Genomic DNA, 19,222 nt, shown 5'->3' on the forward strand with positions numbered 1-19,222 from the left:
AAATACCGTTAGGTTGAGGCAATTAAATAAATTGTGACAAAACATCGTATTTAAAAATTCAGTTTACAGACCGTTGTGAGAGCTCCAACGGTCTGTAAACTTGTCTCTTTATAATACCCTTAGCGACGTGACAGCGCAGCCCTCACTCGGCTCTCCTCAGTACAACCCCGAGACTCGCGCGGTGAGGGCGATCACTCGCATACAGTTCTGCTAAATCTCTTCAAACCTTCTAATCAATATAATGTATTTAAAATCATTCTTAATTTTGCCGTAAACTAATGAAAATATTGCATTTATACAGTTGCAAAAATTGCATTTAAAATAGGTCATTGAACTTTCTTTGTTTAGTTGACCGTCATTGAGTACGGAGTGTACTCTGGTTTATTGGATACTACAAATGATCATTTCTATATTTGATTTTTTAAATAATAATTACAAAAGTTTATTTTTGAAGATTTATAATAACAAGCTTAGGTTAGAAATTTTATGTATCTAAAGAAGCTATAAAATTATTAATTGAAGAAGATATAGTTAATTCAAGTAAAAAAAAAATTGAAATAAGAAATAGGGTATTCCAACTAAAAAAAAAGATTAACTAGAAAAGGACATATCTTGTATAGAGACATGAAGAAACGACGGAGATTATTGTAAAATACAACTAAAACGAGTTCTCGGGATGATTTTAAATAAAGATAATATTTAAAGTTTTACAAAAATATAACGCTGAGAAGCCATAATCATCTTGATTATAATTTTTCCCAACTAAATATAATTGTAATAATGTTTTTTAGAAATAAAAGTTAGGGTTTTTTTCAAATCAAAAACGTATGTGTTCCAGGAACAAAGCGAAAAGTTTATAAAAGGCATTTAATCGCGTAGTCTAAACTCAGTGTAATTAAAGTTATGTTATAGCGTGGGTTTGTGGAGACCGACCATGTTGGTGTTATTTGTGATATATTTGTTGGGGACATGTCGTGCGTCTGTGGCGACGAGCTGTGACCGCGCTCCGCCCGACTCTCAACCTGCTGATAAAAATTACAAGCTGAGTGTAGCTGGAGATCCGGACCTCTTCCTGCCGGGAGAGCTGTACACTGGTAATGAAAAATATAACGGTTTATTATTAAATATCGTAAAAACTTTAATTATATTGGTATTTATGTTTTAACAGTATCCCTGCAAGGTGTAGATAGCGGACAAGGCCCGACGCCTTTCGTAGGGTTCTTGATATGGGCTGAGTTGGATGATCCGGGTAATGAGAGTAATGACGACACTCCCAGGGGTCCTCCGGCGCTCGGGGCCCTGCAGGCCTACGACACTCAGACTAAACTCTACGAGCCCTGTAAGCCCGCTGTGGATAACGCTACCTCTCATCCAAAGACTGAAGTACAAGTGAGCGTTTGTGAAAAGCGAACTATTTGTTAACACTTGGCTACTAGGCGGTCGACAAAATGCTTTATAGTTATTTATTTAGATTTTTCGTCTTTAAATCTGTCAGATTATTTCTAAAACGACCCCAAGTCTGGTTTCCTCTCTCCAGGTAATATGGAGTTCCCCATCGACCGTGACTGAGTACAATTGCGTCAGACTATGCGCTCGTGCAGCAAACGCGGAGGGCACGACGAGTTCCATCCTGTGTCGCAAGTTATGTTCAGCTCCGGTCGGAACCACGACCAGCAATCAACAGCCGCCGATCCTGGAACCATGCTGTGCATGCGACGAGGCTAAATATGAGGTTCACCGACTAATTATATCTTCTATATCAATCACAGGCCAGCCGATATCTTATATTAAATGTTATGGAATGTTCACGCTCTAGGTCACGTTTGAAGGACTCTGGTCCAGGAACACACACCCTCAGGAGTTCCCTCCTGAAGGATCGCGAGCTCATTTTGGGGACGTCATCGGTGCTTCTCATACAGCTCAATACCGAGTGTGGCAGGAGGGCAGGGTGGCCAGCTCGGGTCTGAGAAGATTGGCTGATGATGGCTCTACGACCGCCCTTGAAAAGGAACTTAAGGCCGAGGTTTGATTCTCTTAATAAGACATTGATTCATTGTACAACTTTATACCACTAAGCTATAACCCCAACAGGTAATTTTCAAGAGGAAAATGCCATCACGTTATTTAAAAAATCTGATTTGATGGCGAAACTGTTTCTTTAAGCATCCGTTTTATAAAGCAACTGTTTCATAAAGCAACTGTTTCATAAAGCAACTGTTTCATAAAACAACAGTTTCATAAAGCAACTGTTTCATAAAGCAACTGTTTCATAAAGCAACTGTTTCATAAAACAACAGTTTCATAAAGCAACTGTGTCATAAAGCAACTGTTTCATAAAACAACAGTTTCATAAAGCAACTGTTTCATAAAGCAACTGTTTCATAAAACAACAGTTTCATAAAACAACAGTTTCATAAAGCAACTGTTTCCTAAAGCAACTGTTTCATAAAGCAACTGTTTCATAAAGCAACTGTTTCATAAAACAACAGTTTCATAAAGCAACAGTTTCATAAAGCAACTGTTTCATAAAGCAACTGTTTCCTAAAGCAACTGTTTCATAAAGCAACTGTTTCATAAAGCAACTGTTTCATAAAGCAACTGTTTCATAAAGCAACTGTTTCATAAAGCAACTGTTTCATAAAGCAACTGTTTCATAAAGCAACTGTTTCATAAAACAACAGTTTCATAAAGCAACTGTTTCATAAAGCAACTGTTTCATAAAGCAACTGTTTCATAAAGCAACTGTTTCATAAAGCAACTGTTTCATAAAACAACAGTTTCATAAAGCAACTGTTTCATAAAGCAACTGTTTCATAAAGCAACTGTTTCCTAAAGCAACTGTTTCATAAAGCAACTGTTTCATAAAGCAACTGTTTCATAAAGCAACTGTTTCATAAAGCAACTGTTTCATAAAACAACTGTTTCATAAAGCAACTGTTTCATAAAGCAACTGTTTCATAAAGCTTCGAATACCTCTTCATGTCACTTTTCATTGATTTTTAATTTAAATCAATCTGAATGTTGATTTCACAAGTTTGCACCTCCATTGCTAACTGAGAACATTTTTAATGATTTAGTTGCCAGGATAGAACTAGTTTGTCTTATTCTTACGTAAAAGAGGACTATTTAAATCTGTTTCTCGACCAAGGTGGATGATTTTCGTTCTATTGTTCTAGAGCGAACACATCCGCACCATAATCAAGGCCCGAGGTATATCGTGGCAGCAGGTGGCTGGCGCCGGAACTCCGACCACCTTCGCGGTGTTTCGGGTGGACGCTAAACATCACCTCGTATCGTTGGCGTCCAAGTTGGCGCCGTCGCCAGATTGGATAGTGGGAGTGTCCGCCCTGGAGTTGTGTAATGCTAATTGTACCTGGCGGAGGTCCATCACATTGCCGCTCTATCCGTACGACGCTGGAACCGACAGTGGACTGAATTTCACTGTAAGTTTTACAATATTCTATGACTACCTTCTTGTTGTTACTTCTTCTCATTTAGCTGTCTTAACTAGCTTTATACAGGTGTGCTTGGGTTCAAAAAAAATATATGCTTGTAGTTATTCTTGGGAATAGATCAATAAGAAACAAAAAGAAGGTGAGGCTAGAAGGTGTCATGTCCTGGTATTTAGAAGAACCATAATGATATTTTTCTATTTCTTTTATCATATTATAAGTACCAGCCAGTACCGGCCTCTTATGATACACTGACAAGAGAAGCTATTTCTTTGAACTATGAAATTTGAAGTGTTGACAGGCATACTTCAATATTTTCATGAATCCGAAACTTTCCCAAATTTGACATTTTTGATCTTAAAATCTAAATAAAGGTCTTTTAGTTAAAATTATGTTTTTTTTTAAATTATTAATTGAATCAACGGTATTAAATTTAATTTCGTTAACCAACCGAGTGCTGATTCAGTTCCAATAAAGAATACTGTGTTATCTGCAATAGTCCCAGAATCACAAAATTCTTATGATCTTAGCGTTATTCTTATAATAAATTAAAAGCTTTCGCTGGACAAACTACAAGATAGTTTTAATGAAACAGTGTAAAAGACACATGCGTGAGGGCTTCGTCTATGCTGTCCATCAACATCCAAGGTATTCCATACCCTGGCTTCAACCGTCATCTGCAGTTCCTACCGATTTATTTTTTGTTTTGATCATTTTTGTTTTGATTTCTGTTTTTGAAGTGAATAAAATTTATTATCTAATTATTAAGTTATCCCAAAAAAAATTATCCCTCAAACTTATAATAACTTTTTTCTTCTATTTTCAAATATAATTTATTCTTCAGTTTAAAGTAATTTGCCTAATTTAAATGTCTAAAGGCTCGTCGAAATCCGACAAACCCAAAAGCTCCAGTCCGAGCTCTCAGGCAGGAGTGGCCCAGAGACACTCGCTCGGGGCCCTTCTTGAGCTCGTTCGGTGAATTGCGACCATTTGCTCGGCTGAGGCTGACGAGATTGAGACTTTACGAGAAAAGCTGTGACGTCACAGGTGATTATTGAAAAAACATCTACCTTGTAGACAAGAACATTACGAACAATATTTCTCTCCGAACTATTACTACTTAATATTATGTGGCCGTAGACAGTGCTAGAATGTGTTATTAAATTGCTTGCGATAAGGGAAACTGATACTTATTGTTTTATTTAAAGGCTTGAAAGTCGAGTCTGACGTTAACCGATTACCTTCAATAATTATGGAACCAATTAATGACTTTCTTTTCTTCATCACGCTCCATAAGAGCCTACTGGCGTGCAAGTCCCCGAGGGGGCTGCCGTTCCCGGCGGTTCATGTGCTACGTACGGTTGGGGCGGTTGGAGCCCCTGCAGCGTGTCGTGCGGCACGGGGCGAAGCACCCGCCAGCGCCGGTACATGTGGCCACTCCGCGCCCAGCACGACGCCTGCCGCACTACACTCACGGAATACAGATCCTGTCATGGACCGAGACTGCACTGCAGGTCAGTCTTTAATGTTATGGGTCGGGATTTAACAGCGCTGCAGATGTGCGCCAACAATGAAAATGTGCTATAAAGGTTTGCGTGTGACTTCTTTGTTCTATTCTAAGCCCGCTTAAACTCCCAAAAAAAGTTTCACTTGCATGCAAATATGTGTTTGTTTGTATGTTCCGTAGTTTTCTTATCGTTTCTGTTGGAAGTGATACAAAATAATGGAAGCTGGGATCTGATCTTCAGTATTATAACAACGACGCGCGATCGAGGTCAAAGCTAGAACATGTAACTGGTATGACATTAAAGACCACGTCACCTCGTTACAACCAGAGTGAAGTCTGACTACGAGCCTGAGGCGGCGGACTCATCAGGTCCTTGCGCCATGTCTCCCTGGTCGGAGTGGTCTCCGTGTGTAGGGTGTGGAGTGCGAGCTCGCACCAGACACTACCTCGCTCCGCGCGCACACAAGCGGTGCCATGTGGGGTTCCGCGCAAGAACCGTCATGAGTCAGGCTATGCCGTGCGACGCGGGACCCTGTTACAAGTTAGTGATTTATAAAATTAATGTGCATAGTGAACATACTGATTCTTTTAAATTTTGACTTTTTGCGAGAGACCCTTCCACAGAGTGGGTCAACTAAGGTCGTATATACTCGGAGGATACAATATTGTTGTAAAATATTGCACTTACCAGGTTTTACTTGATTACAGACCTCCCAAAGAACGCGCGAATGCAACAAACTTTGATTGGTTTTTTGAGGTACGTGCTCCTCAATCTGCTTTACGTTTACTTGTGCATGTCATAGCTCATGATGGCAGGCTATGGTCCCGGTACAATGACGTCACATGATGTCCAGGAAAGCCCCAAGTCGGACTGTCCGGTGACTCCGTGGTCCACGTGGTCGCCGTGTTCCTCGCGCTGCGGCCGAGGCCGGCGACTCCGCACCAGGATGTATGTGGTGCGGGAGACGAACCTTCAGCGAGAGATCACTAAGAGGCTGTTAAGGGACTGGAACCAACGGTTCGCTGAACTACAGAATTTGGTGAATCCTCGTAGATTTTTTACGGATATTGTATAAAAAGTTCGAAGTCATGTCGTTGGGAACATTTGTACATATATAAAATTATAAAATTTTCAGTAATATTTTTCAAATCACGACAGAATTTTAGTGACTCTAGAGAGTTAATGCTATTTGTGTGATCAAGTTATTGAACACATTCAAGGAACTGCCTCATGAGAACATAACCAGCGAGGACCCGTCCCTGGACGCCGCGGTCCAGGAACATCTCGACAGATGTCAGTTCACGATGACGCAGCAGGAGGCGCTGTGTGACGGAGGCGACGGAGGCTGCTCCGACAACCCTTCACCCAATGGTTATATAACTTATATGTTGTTTTTGTATTTGCTAGTGTTACTTTTATTTCAGACGGCCGCTCGGACGCACCCGGCGGACGGTACTCTTGATTGGTTTAACAGTTAAATCGCTGGAGAGGTCCGCTGCCACCTGCAGCTAGTGGACGCCTCGAGCGGATCTTCGTTATCATAGACTACAAATAACATTTCCAACATCCGGTTCAAGACGACGCCATCGCCGCGCGACAACTATTTTTATAAACATTATACATCTGTCAACGAACACAACCCGGTCGTTGGTTTCATTTTAAAATATGTATAGAAAAAAAAATCTAAATATCTAAGCGTGTATAACGACTTGCGTCCAGAGATCTGCACGCTGCCGGTGTCGGTGGGGCCGTGTCGGGGCTACGACGAGCGCTGGTTCTTCGACCGCCCGCGAGTCGCGTGCGAGCCCTTCGGGTACACCGGCTGCGGCGGCAACGAGAACAACTTCAGGACCCGGCAGATCTGCGAGCAGACTTGTCTGTCGCAAGGAAACAAACACGACAACGGTAGTGGGGCTTCTGTAGGGAATTTATCCCAGTCGTTCTCATCTCGTTCTAAGCGATCGCGGTTACCGCAAAGTTAACCGAACAGTTTTATTGTAATGTGAGCTCACGCAAGCCTGTACCTCATTTCCACCGGCCACAGACCACCTTTCAATCTCTATATAGCAAACGGACGACAAGCTTTATGGCTGAAGTGTCCTGCTCCTCCTCTCAGATTACTTGAGTCTCAACTCCCATACAACTCTGTCATCTTACCAATCACGTCTCTCATGTCCTGTCTAACGCACTTCAACCATCCCTTCTCAGATCTCCATTTCCATCCAACCACATCCCCACCATCCTTGCGTCACTGCTGTTATTTCAGTTTTTCTGACATTCCTCCTTTTCCACACATCCTTCTCATTTCTCCTGTCCGTCGCGATCGCTTCTCCTCCTTCTAGTCACTCTGATCTGTTTCGTGATCGTATGTATATGATCCGTGTATATACTAACGTTGTCCGTAGCGTCGGCGCTGGTCGGAGTCGCGCCCAAGAGGATCAAGGCGACTCCCTCGACAGAGGACAACGAGGTCATGCAGAATGACCGAGACGCTCGCGGTGAGTCGGGTTAGGGAACAGCTCTTAACACGATCGTTAAATATACCAAAATGACGTTATACATTCTGGGCGCGTCAGATGTGAGCTGCGAGATGGGTCCGTGGCTGGGCTGGAGCGAGTGCTTCGGCCAGTGCGACCTCGCCATCAAGCTCAACTACAGACGCGTTCTGGTGACTATCACGGCCCGACATTTACATCCTGTACCCACTCATTTACTTTCAAACGATGATCATTAAGGAAATTACTTAAGATCTGCCGCATGAGCGACCTTTAAGGATAATATTATTAATCTGACTCATTGCTGGACAGTAGTATGATAAAGTCTGTTGATATTCTTTATATGTTAAAGGATTCCTTAATTGAAGGTCGCGTCGTCAGGGTCAGGAAAGTCGTGCCAGAGGACTGTGAAGAGTCGAGTCTGTAAGCCGGAGCTGTGCAAGAAGAAGAAACGCATGATCAGCAATAAACCGGGTAGTTCGTTTGAAGATAACGATTACTAAATCAATCAATCAATCAATCAATCGAAAGCAATTACTTTTAGCAGTTGACTAATGCGTATACATTGTTACCGGTAGAGTCGCTAGTTGTTCAGATAGGTGCTTGTTAGGCTGTTCTCATGTAAGTTGTGTTTAGGGAAATTCGTTAGAGTAGAGTCTTAAGTCTGTTTCTAAGAGAGGGAGGTAAGTGTGGAAGTAAAAGGTGGTGCCTCACGCTCAGAGGACGGCAGGAACTATGCGGTAGCTGGTGTCCTGGAAAAAACATTTCCAAGAACACAGAGTGACACGCTCGTCACTCAAAACGCTGTACTCTCCAATATCTGACAATAAAATCTGTGAAAAGGTCAATGTTTTTTTATTGTTTGGACTAAAAAAATAATACTATGGAATATTTTTACCTCACGTCACTATCCGTTTAATAACAGGCGGCATGTCGACAATTATTTTATTCAAAAAGTCAATTTGTACATGAGTCAGTTTCCAACCAACTTACATATAAAACACAATACTGTCTAAAACAATTAGCATCACAATTATTTTGTAGCAGTTCCATGGCGAGCAAGAAGGCAATATACATACATGCCGGGGTGTGGATATAAAACATAATAAGACTTTAAGCCAAAAATAGTGAATTAAAAAGACGGAGCGGCCGCCGATACATATTATGACAACAATACATGTGTACATACAATAGTTTATGGTTTCAATATATATTTTGTTTACGAAGTGAGCGCCCAGAGCATCATTTTCAGCAGGAACTTTTAGATTTATCAATACTTTTACTATAAAATACTTTCACACCACTTCACAATAATTCAGTTTTATTCGAATGTGACATTATATATCAATATATGTAAACATTTGTCTCTTTATTATAACACATGCTAAATTAAAATACTCCACAACATCTCATGAATCTTCCACGGTCAGCAGATACCGTTCTTTGGTTGTACGTCCGTGACACTTACTTAGCTTATATTAATTACTATACACATAAAATATTATCGATAAAATTGAGCTAGACGTATCCATGGTTCATTATATTTACAAGCCTTTGTTATTTCATAAGTGACGTCGAGTCACATAATAACGTTCTATACCCTGTGTGAATTATTTTGTAAATCGTTGACGTGCGTTCAGACGCGTGTGACGGACGGTCGCCGCGGGGCCTGGCAGCATCGCGGGGCCGAGCAGTCCTTGGCGCAAGGACAGGAGCAGGCCGTGTTCGCGAATTCGATTAACATCTTCCTCTCTTCCGCATCTGATAAATAAAATCTTTATCTCATCGTATCCGCTAAAGAACGTCCACGAACGCAAAAGATACCAAAGTATAAACATCGTAAATTATTAGTGTGGACGAAGCTTCGGAGAATAAGAAATATTCAAAAAAATATACGTTATACTGGCCTCACTATAAATTCCTCTCAGTAGTATATCACAAGATTACAAAATAAAAGAATACAGTCCTGATAGATACCTGAATCCGCTGAGACTATGAACTCCGGTTGAAGAGTCACCAAGCTGATGCCGTGGCGCCTGAATACATCACAGACGAGGCCGGCGCTACTCAGGTAGTCCTACAGCAGTGTGAATTATAGTCAAACATTCCCAAAGGCTTGCCATACATAAAAGGAACCGCGCAATGACGATTTTATCTTTAAGAACATTTTTAAACCAAGACTAATATAATTCGTCTCATAACGCTTTAAGTTCCTCTATATCGAACGACGTTCCTGAACTTTTTGTATCATTTATTTTTGTCAAAGTCCCTGACGTACCTCAGGTGATTCGTAGAATATGTGAGCCGTGGCAACAATCCTGTCTCGGTGAAGTTGCCACACGTGTAGCTCGTGGACGGCGAGAACTCCTCGGACTCGGAGGGCGGCCTCGCGGAGGGAGCCCGCGCCCAGACCCTCCGGCACGGTCTGCAACAACACCAGCCCGGCGGAACGCACTGGACGGAGGCGATCGTTAGATTATTCCAGATTGTAATGTCTACGATTCAGTTTATAGCTTGGCATACTCCTAGCAGGGTCGACTTCCTTTATAAAGATTATTAAAAACCAGCTCCAAAGTCAGTGAACAGGAAATGACTCTAACGTTTGACGCCCACGTATTATTTACCACGTATTTATAAAAAAGGCCTAAGTACTGTACAGATACTAACGTGTACTCAGGAATATAACAATAACAATAAAGTGATCTCTTCACATCATATTTTGTAGATTCTGAAGATATGATCGCTGCTACATATTAAGTTTGTGGTTTTCTATTAGAAATTACGAAACTCTTAACAATAAAAGCTAATCTATTTTCTGTTTACGATTGTGATAATTACTCGGTTTCCATGTAAAACTATATCCTTTCAAATCTGAGATGTAAACTTTGAAGTACTATTGAATAATTTAAATTGTATTGTATCATTAATACATTAAACGCGACGTGTAATAAAGCAGTTAATTAATATGTTTAACAGAATAGAAGGGAATTGATAATGAATTTCTTGTGAAACTAATAACATTTAAATTAAGTTTTTGATAAATAATCATAAAAGAATATCAAGCTTAGACGTTATATAGAATTTGGACACATAAATAGTTCCTGTATTTATGATAATTTTGATAAGATCGCGATTGGGATTTCATATCTAATGTATAACTAATGATAAAACAAAAATTTTTCTAATTCTATTTTTAGGATTTAAGATAAATTTCGTTGGTTACATCAGAAAAAAAAAGTAATAATATTAAATAATCACGCCGAGTCACGCGTGTTACTATGAAACGTTAAAAATCCATATGTATTTTTTTTAAATATAAAGTAAGTGATATTAAGAGTAATAAGATAATGTTAATTTGGGAATACTCCTAACAAACCGCCTTGTTTAAAATATTATGTGTTTTAAACAAGGAGGGGCATCTATAAAGTATTGTTTTAGAAGTAATGTGATGTCACCGTGCGAGTTGTGGTTCTGTTACGCTATCAATAACAAATGTTAAGTCCGACTTTAAATAACACGAGACTGACACCTCCATGGTCGACACAAATGACTCATAAGCATTGCATATTTGGATTCTGATGTATAAAACCTCTTTATTGATGAAATACTAACCGAAAATGTTCACTACTTAAGATACTGTCATTTTTTTAATGTCTGCGTAAGAGGATTTTAATTTATATTCGTTTTAAAAATTAAATCTATCTTTTTTATCAGAAAGGGAGATTTAGAAGAACTTAGTTTTATTATTCATCAATCTCATACTAATGGGTTTTAATATTTTTTTCCTCATATATGAAACCGCGGGAAAGCAAAACATTTTATTTAATAAATACTTTTTGCGTGTACTTGTGAGTGTCAACGACCTGGCATTGGACCACTCCACCATAAACGAGCCGTATGACGGCTGACATGAGAATTAATCATATATTTGGAAAAAAAGATTAATATGACCAAAGAGGCTCCTTGTAACTTGAACCTTGACCTCCCTTTAACGGGATATCGACATTGTCATCACCACAGAGATAGACACTTTAACAAGTTAAACTAAACCATCATTTACATGGGGCAGGTTATATTATGCGTCGCAAAATACAGTTCAGTGTAACTGTGTACTCCATATGTGATAACTCACTGAATGGATAGTTGAATATAACGAGGGTGATGGCGGCGGCTGCTGACAGCGCCGGGTCAGCTATCCTCGCGGCTACCGGCTCCCACTCTAGCGTCAGACCGGCGGCCATCACGAACAAACTGCCTGAACCATACATACAATATATACGCCATGTATACACTATTTATACTCTATGTTTGGTCTTCATTCTCCAAATACAGTAAAATGTATGATAAACTATTTATATCTATCAGGTCTTTGTGTCAAAGACACCCCTGTCTGTCTGTGAAACAAATTCCTTGTTCACTGTCACATTATCTACATTATAAAGTAGGAAATACATTATTTGTTTGTTAACACTATTAATGATTGTGTTAATGTACCTCCAGCTTAACATTGCGTTATTATTAATTTGAACTCGATTGATCTCAAAGTGATATCTGTAAGGAGTTTTGATATGTTTGCAAGCTGACAATGACGTGGCGGATATATGTATGGGAGTGGTTATTCTAATGACCGGTTTAACGGGAGAAAGTTTAAACTCACTAGCTATATCGGTGGGCGCGTGTGCCAGTACAGGCTCAGCGGTTCCACTCTTCAGAACCACATCTCCACCTTCGGCAATACTCAGCCGACGACTGTAACTTAACTCTCGACCTAAAACAAAGATGGCTTTAAGGCGAATTTTGATTGCAAAATATAAGTATCGTCATGGGAAGAGTCGACGGTTATTGCATATTGTTGTCTTTAAAGATGTCTTTCTATTTTATAACACTGCGGTTTATTCTTATAACAATGCAGTCTGTCTATGAAGTATTGAAAATGTTTTACAATAGGATTCTTGCAAGTAATATACTGCAGGGTACATATACTTTGGCTGGTCGACATTTTGTAGGGCCAATGTACGGCGCCGGGATATTACTCAACAAAATAAAAAAATTAAAACATTATTAAAGAGCTTCTCACCAGCGAGTAGCATATAGTTAGTAGCGTGTAACAACAGTCCAACAACAGCGCTAAGGACTATGACCCGGGGGAATTTGGGTGGGGTGACGTGTGAAGAATGGACTCCCAGCTGGAGAGCGTTCACCACCAGCGCTAAAGCGAAGGAGGCGAAGAGCACGTGGACGGACAACCTCCCAACCACCTCGATACGGGTCCAGCCGAAGGTGTTCCGAAGACGACCCTCGCGCCCGGCTCCTTCATCAGCCCTTTGGTACTAGAAGATTTTAAATCAAACGTTTGTCTCCTAACATTTGCTTATGATGATGAATATAATTATGTACATACGAATCAGCCGTTAGGGCTGCATTATTATTAGTGTAAAGTGCGGACTGTCATCAAGATGTGACGAAAATTGGCATTTGTATAAAATTAATATTTTACATTCTCTTTTATAAGCCGGTAATACTTTGTTAAAACATATATAATTATATCGAAGCTAACTAGAAGGGTTAGTTTCTGTATCTTAGACTATTCAAAATAAATTTTTGCTGCCTTATTTCTCATGAAACACGTGCCATTTTAATTTGGAACAACATCGTAATCGGGGCAATGCTTGGCAAGAATACATAGTCACAGTGTATTAATAATTTGAATGACATTATCTTATTCATATTATATAACACCTTATAGGCCAGCAGTGTGGTGACGAGGCCTACCAGCCTGCACAAGGAGTGACAGGCATCCACTAGGAGAGTCGGTGAGTGGGTGACGTAAGCTGCGCACATGCGACCGCCGAAGCCTGTGATGGCTATGAGCAGTGCCATCAAGGAGCGAGGAGGTGGGAGCCACTGCAACCATTCTTTCATAGCCATAGCTTATTCTATATCTGTAAAAATACATTTGTTTAACTGGGTGAGCGAGGAGCTGGTGATATATTAGTCTTATAAAGAAAAATGGTTCTTGTCACACCCTCAGCTGAGAGTTACGCTTATTTAAGAACACCATACCATATATTTCATGCCGTGAACGGTCTGCGCGAGACAGACAGCTATATAAAATGTTTTGAAGATTATATCAAAAGAAAATATGAAGAATGCTTGTTTCTCAAAAAATAATTCAATTTGTTTTAGTTAGGTCTAGATTCAAGATTGATGTCTAATGTTTTTCTATGGGTTTCCATTTCGTAATTATCATTGGATAAAAAGTTGATACTGATCAAGTTAGTTTAACGTGCTTGCTTCACTTAATCAATACAAACTAAACTATAAACTATATGCCTTTTCTATTCTCTAATGTTCTTTTATCGTTTGAACAGAACATTTAAGAAATTTATAATGATTTAACTTACAAGCGAGGCTGAGTATACATCTATTTATTCTTTACATATATGTGTGTATATATATATATAATTAATATACTAATTCTAAACTAATATACGTTGAAAAGAAAATAATCTTTGTTTGAATCATTTAATGCAAAAAATAACGCTACATCTCATTTTAAAATCACAACTACATATATATATATATATATATAGGTGTTTTTGAAACAAATATCTTTATTTGTAAGATGTGAATTGGTGAGGTCTAGTTAATGGTTAGATCCGTTTCATGTTAATAAGTAATCAATAATATGTACCGATCACATAAATATAACCAGATGACTGCTAGCATCTATACCTAGAAGTAAATGCAACGAGACTTCACATCTCTTTAATTTCAAATGGCCTTAATGAGATCTAATACACTCACATCTCGTCTGCCCGTGATCGTGGTTGCTAAAAAGTAACCGAAACGTCGGGAGTATGTAGTTTTTTCAAAAATAAATCACGCGTATTTTATCCGAAAAATATTAGTTTCACGTGGCCTTTCAAGATATTTACCTTTTTAAACAATTTAATACGACAAACAAAATTAAATTAGATCTAAGACTTCAGCGAGTATTCATTTAAATGAAGCTAATATTTTCGGATTAGACGGTAACTTTATGAAATCATAACTACAAAATATATTGTTAAGTATTATAGATCAACTGTAAACGAGCAGTGAAAGTGTATTTAAAAATATAATTTTTTACCTTTTTCTGTTTATTAATAATTTGATGATATAAATAATGTTACAATTATATGTTAAACCGATGATTCCATTGACTTTTTGATTTTTTAATATTCATGAATAGTAATAATGAGGTTTACCTCATTAGTGTGTGAGAGCCGTCTCATTCGATTGAGTGTTGACTTTGATTATCGCAGCGTAAAATTAAATTTGTAACGTCATTCATTGTGGCAGTTAGTTATAATTTTATTATATTTTCATTTTGAAATACAATTTAATCGCGATGAAAAATTACTGCTTTATAAGAATTTATTTTAATTTTATGCGTTACTTAGATAATAAATTAAAAGTATCGACTTCAATTTATAATTAATTTGCATCCTCAATTATGGACAATGCTGTAACTATCAGCGGAATTCATGAAGCCACTCCAGGTGATGGTCCAGGAGATTCGACTCGCAACAGGTCTTAAGATTTAGGTGGAAGTCATGACATTAGACGAATGAAGATGTGCAGTGAATTTATAAGACCTCTCTCTTTTACTAAAATGTATAAAAATTAAGAAGACTGTATGAATGATTTGATAAATAAGATCAAAAATAAAAAACAAAGTTGTATTTTATTAAGAAAAATAGTTTAAGAAAAACTACATGTTAGAATCGATAAATTAATTTAAGATTAGCACATCGGCTGTAAGCATTAAGTGGTAGCCATGACTGACGCGACTAAAAAAAATAAATACCGTACAAAATTATAGTTTGAACTAAACAGGAAATATGCTTAGTTGATAATTATAACATGGTTTGGAAGAACGTCACTGACAGCCAGAGAAAATACACTTTTAACGCGTATTATAACGCATTATACGGCGGACATTTTTGAATTATTACGAAATTTCCTACAATGCGCATTGTTCACGCAGGATCAGCCGAGACGAATGTTACATTCGGTAAAATATTCTATTGTTTTCACGGCGAGAATTTACATAATATAGAAATATTTAAAAGTCATATGTGTATACACATAGAAAATGAATTGTGATCAAACTAATATCAGTTTTATAGAGTGTATTCAACGATTTTCAGACGTACAGACGTGTGGACGTTTTATTACGTATGACGTCACGTCACACAGAACATAAACGTCTGTCGGTTGGTTACATTATATAAGTTTAAAAACATATATTTCTTACTTACCGATTCCGTAGGGCACGCGAAAGTCACGCGCAAACACTAGCTAATATATTTAATAAGTACAAACATTTTTACTTTAAAATACGCATGTGTGTTTGTGGGTCCACATATTATCAGTAAACACAATTCTTATCAGTTGTGGTGAACATATTATATACTTTTAATAAAGTAGGCATTTTGACACGTTACGTTTTTCAATGGATCGTTTAAGATATTTTTGAGTGAAAGTTGTGACAAATAGATCGTCTAACGGTATTGCTTTATTAGACCAGTGATAGTGGGTGGTAGACGCGTCTCAGATATTTAACTATTTTGGCGAAACTTTCGACAGTTATGATATAACGAAGACGGGAGTCTTGATGCCATTAAGTAATAACGCGAAGCGACTTCAAACTTTAATCGACCGACTTTACTTCAAACGAGTGTAATAAAAATAATGTAATTTACACTATCAACTGCTCACGGGATATTATTTTAGATTTCCATTTGTTGTATAAATTACAAACGTTTATCAAGTATTCATGACCAGAGCTGTTTCGCTGTTTGAAAATCAAAATGATTTATTACTAAATAAACGTCAATAGACAAGATTCGTGTTTGTATTATAATAATATTATGAAGTTACGAGTGTCATTATAATATTTACAAAATATGTCATATTCTGGGGCTGTATCACATACATGAGGTCCAGGCAGTCTGGGTAGATCAAGTGTAGGTATGAGTGTAACGAGGAAGTACTCAATCAAACGTATTGCAAGTATTCTGGGGGGCATTGAGCGATGTTGATGAAATAAAAATACCTTTAATCAGATCAACGCATCGTATTAGTCTGCTGACCTTCACCACCAGACATTCTACTACAAATGACTGAATGTGATAATTGAATTCGTAAACGAGCAACAACAATAACTCGTACTGTTTAATGTCCGCGTAACATAATTAGGATGTGACCTTTTGGACCGTATCTGACGTTACTTGTCGATTTATTGGAAGTTAAATACTTAATATTTAAATGTAGGAGATATGTTGAGTAAATAAGAGATTAGAATCATCGGGACTCGTTGGACTTAACAACAAATATCGAGAGTTTTTATTAAAGTTATATCTATTTGTACTGATACGGCTTAAAATACGTTTATGAGAATCATCAGAGAACAGAGGTAGGTGAGCAGTTTGCTTTTGTTTATGACAACAAATTACAGAATGGGTAAATGGGTTAATGTTCCATAGCACGAATAGAAGGAGAGCTACATTCCACTGTCTAAAAAAATTACGAAAACCTGAATACCTACTGTATTGTCAGCACATGATTATACTCTTATTTGACTCGTTTATTGTTTGATAAATATTGGCTGATGTTTTATCGAAATATAATCACTATTTTATGTATTTTATCTTTGGTTCCTCGGTATCAATAAACTCTTTGTATCGCACGATAATAGTGTATTGTTTGTTGCTCGTTACTATCCGCAGTTAAAATAATGGCTAACTAATTATTTGTTGATATTAGAATACTTATAGTCTAAGAGCCAATACTTTGTAATCTCTCTTTTACGCCGCCGTAATATTGTTTAATACGACTCGGTAACCTAATAATAATTGTAATAAATTTATTCCGGCCCTAGCCATTAACTATTTAAGTGTTTTTGTAAACAATCTAAACATATTACACATGTATTAGATATATTTTGGGCTGCTTTACATCTCATTATAGATCAGGCGTGAAAAATAAATACTAACACATTTGTAAAATTTGTACAAAATGACAGCTAGACAGTGAAACAATTAAATCTTAATGATGAAAAGGTAAACAGATCCATACATATTTGTAAATGTTATTTGTAAGAATAGATTATATCTATATATAGCAGATGAATTTTTATTTATATGTAAATTTTAAAGATTTGCTAATGTTGACTATAAAGAGAATGGAGTATTTTTTAATGTGATAAATGTAGAGTAAAGTTATGGAAATGAAAGTCAGCAAGTGTCTATGTTAAGTGAAAATTTATCCATGTTTCCGGTCACGGCTGGCTGCACGGAAAGATGACACTAGCCTCCCGTCTATTAAAAGAACATTTATAACAGCCTTTTTATAATATCGTTTACGATGATTTAAAATAAACATTCAATGACTCTTATCTCATCATTTGAATATAACCGCGCACATTGTGATTTTTCATAACCTCGTTTCGATCGAGTCGGTTATCTTGTTCGGTACATGACTGAAGCAATCATAGTAAACACACCAAAAATAGCTTCAGAGTGTTAATTATCGGATGCGGTTGAAGCGACTCACCGTTTATGATTAGCTGGACGCACAGCTTAAAGTAAAACAGCTCACAACACTCAAGTTTACCAAACACTGCCCCTCACCAAGCATAGCAGCCAATTGTTTATATTTTGAAAACGTGTGTCGTTACGTCAACCGGGGAAATGTTCGTGCGCCGGCGTCTGCGGCGGCACTGAAGGCTCAACGTGCGCGTCTTATCGACACCAATTTCTTCCGATAAGCCTTAGCTACGGAGCTCATGAGCACCGACTGAGCCCAAAGCCACTCGGCACTCCATCGCTCACCTACCCGAGCCACTCGACGTGCCACTGGCGATTGGTGTCGCATCGTCTTCAATAAACGATTTACATTACAATATTTATAAATAGAGGTCAATGAACCCTAGCAAAAATATATCTCGCTGTGAAACTTCGTCTTTCTTCCCGAAGGTCTTTTTCGTTTTATAACGCAATAAAGAAAGATTTCATCGAAATTGTAAAAAACAGTTCTTTAAAATAAAACATAAATGAGCGTAACGATAAATTTTTTATATATATTTTTCGTTAGAACGCTCGTTTCGGGTCAGGGCCGATCGCCGTTATATCCGCAGCGGCTGGCAGCTTAAAATAAATATATTATTTGAAGTTATACTACGCATTGGCTGTTTTATATAACACTAGCAACTAAACACGGACACGCCCGGGAACAAAGAATACGAACCATCAGACAGGCGGAATAACATCTTAAACGGTTTTAAAAAATATGTATTTTGTACAAATAGTTCTAAGCAGAATAATAATTACTAGAAAGTTCGTTATCTGTGTAGTTTAACGAATTCATATGAAACGTATGATAATTTAATGAGATGCTATTCTTATTTTATAATATATTTAGCAAACATTTTATTGAAATATCTGTCAAGGATAAAGTCAATATGTTAGAAAAGAATGTTTACTGTGGTTTTAGACGATACCAAAATTAGGTCACAGATAAGATTTTCAATTGAATTTCTTATCGGGGACTTCTATAATTTTCCATTGTTTATGTTTTTGTTACTGTTTTATTAAATAAATGACTTTAGAGCCTGCATTGTATACTCAAACTTTTACTTGTGTACGCAATAGCGTAAGCGTAGCGTAGCGTGATCGAATAGGATTCCGTATTTTACAAGTAGATGAAAGATTCTTCTTAA

At 37.8% G+C, this 19,222-nt stretch overlaps 2 protein-coding genes across 3 annotated transcripts; one reads left to right on the forward strand and one right to left on the reverse strand.

Annotated features, from left to right (window-relative positions):
- Window positions 1–167: 167 nt before the first annotated feature.
- LOC116766120 (spondin-1-like) lies at window positions 168–8,303 on the forward strand. Of its 2 annotated transcripts, XM_061523010.1 has the most exons (16): window positions 168–243; window positions 839–1,094; window positions 1,169–1,389; window positions 1,538–1,732; window positions 1,817–2,023; window positions 3,177–3,443; window positions 4,331–4,499; window positions 4,750–4,966; window positions 5,288–5,500; window positions 5,668–5,716; window positions 5,814–5,999; window positions 6,181–6,331; window positions 6,680–6,865; window positions 7,366–7,458; window positions 7,537–7,628; window positions 7,824–8,303. In XM_061523010.1, the coding sequence occupies exons 2-16, from the start codon at window positions 935–937 to the stop codon at window positions 7,956–7,958; spliced, it is 2,541 nt and encodes an 846-aa protein (XP_061378994.1). In that variant the 5' UTR covers window positions 168–243; window positions 839–934; the 3' UTR covers window positions 7,959–8,303. The 2 variants fall into 2 exon arrangements, with proteins under 2 accessions (XP_061378994.1, XP_061378993.1); XM_061523009.1 differs by lacking the exon at window positions 168–243 and having other exon boundaries at window positions 766–1,094.
- Window positions 8,304–8,344: 41 nt separating this feature from the next.
- LOC116766114 (proton-coupled zinc antiporter SLC30A1) lies at window positions 8,345–18,384 on the reverse strand. The gene is made up of 8 exons (XM_032655786.2): window positions 18,058–18,384; window positions 13,195–13,397; window positions 12,533–12,785; window positions 12,113–12,223; window positions 11,588–11,710; window positions 9,734–9,909; window positions 9,433–9,532; window positions 8,345–9,216 (listed from the first exon to the last, which is right to left on the reverse strand). Exons 2-8 carry the CDS (start codon window positions 13,381–13,383, stop codon window positions 9,092–9,094), a joined length of 1,077 nt encoding a protein of 358 aa, XP_032511677.2. The 5' UTR covers window positions 13,384–13,397; window positions 18,058–18,384; the 3' UTR covers window positions 8,345–9,091.
- Between the last annotated feature and the right edge of the window lie 838 nt (window positions 18,385–19,222).

This window comes from Danaus plexippus, chromosome 15 (genome assembly GCF_018135715.1).
Source record: "Danaus plexippus chromosome 15, MEX_DaPlex, whole genome shotgun sequence".
Taxonomy (NCBI): Eukaryota; Metazoa; Arthropoda; class Insecta; order Lepidoptera; family Nymphalidae; genus Danaus; species Danaus plexippus.

Excerpts from the sequence above, each read along its gene's own strand:
- LOC116766120 (XM_061523010.1), top strand. The coding sequence starts at position 935 with ATGTTGGTGTTATTTGTGATATATTTGTTGGGGACATGTCGTGCGTCT. Across the intron at positions 5,501-5,667 it reads GACGCGGGACCCTGTTACAA|ACCTCCCAAAGAACGCGCGA; the intron begins GTTAGTGATTTA and ends ACTTGATTACAG. Across the intron at positions 6,866-7,365 it reads AGGAAACAAACACGACAACG|CGTCGGCGCTGGTCGGAGTC; the intron begins GTAGTGGGGCTT and ends CGTTGTCCGTAG.
- LOC116766114 (XM_032655786.2), bottom strand. The coding sequence starts at position 13,383 with ATGGCTATGAAAGAATGGTTGCAGTGGCTCCCACCTCCTCGCTCCTTG. Across the intron at positions 11,711-12,112 it reads CGCGCCCACCGATATAGCTA|GCAGTTTGTTCGTGATGGCC; the intron begins GTGAGTTTAAAC and ends TGTATGGTTCAG. Across the intron at positions 9,533-9,733 it reads TATTCTACGAATCACCTGAG|GACTACCTGAGTAGCGCCGG; the intron begins GTACGTCAGGGA and ends ACACTGCTGTAG.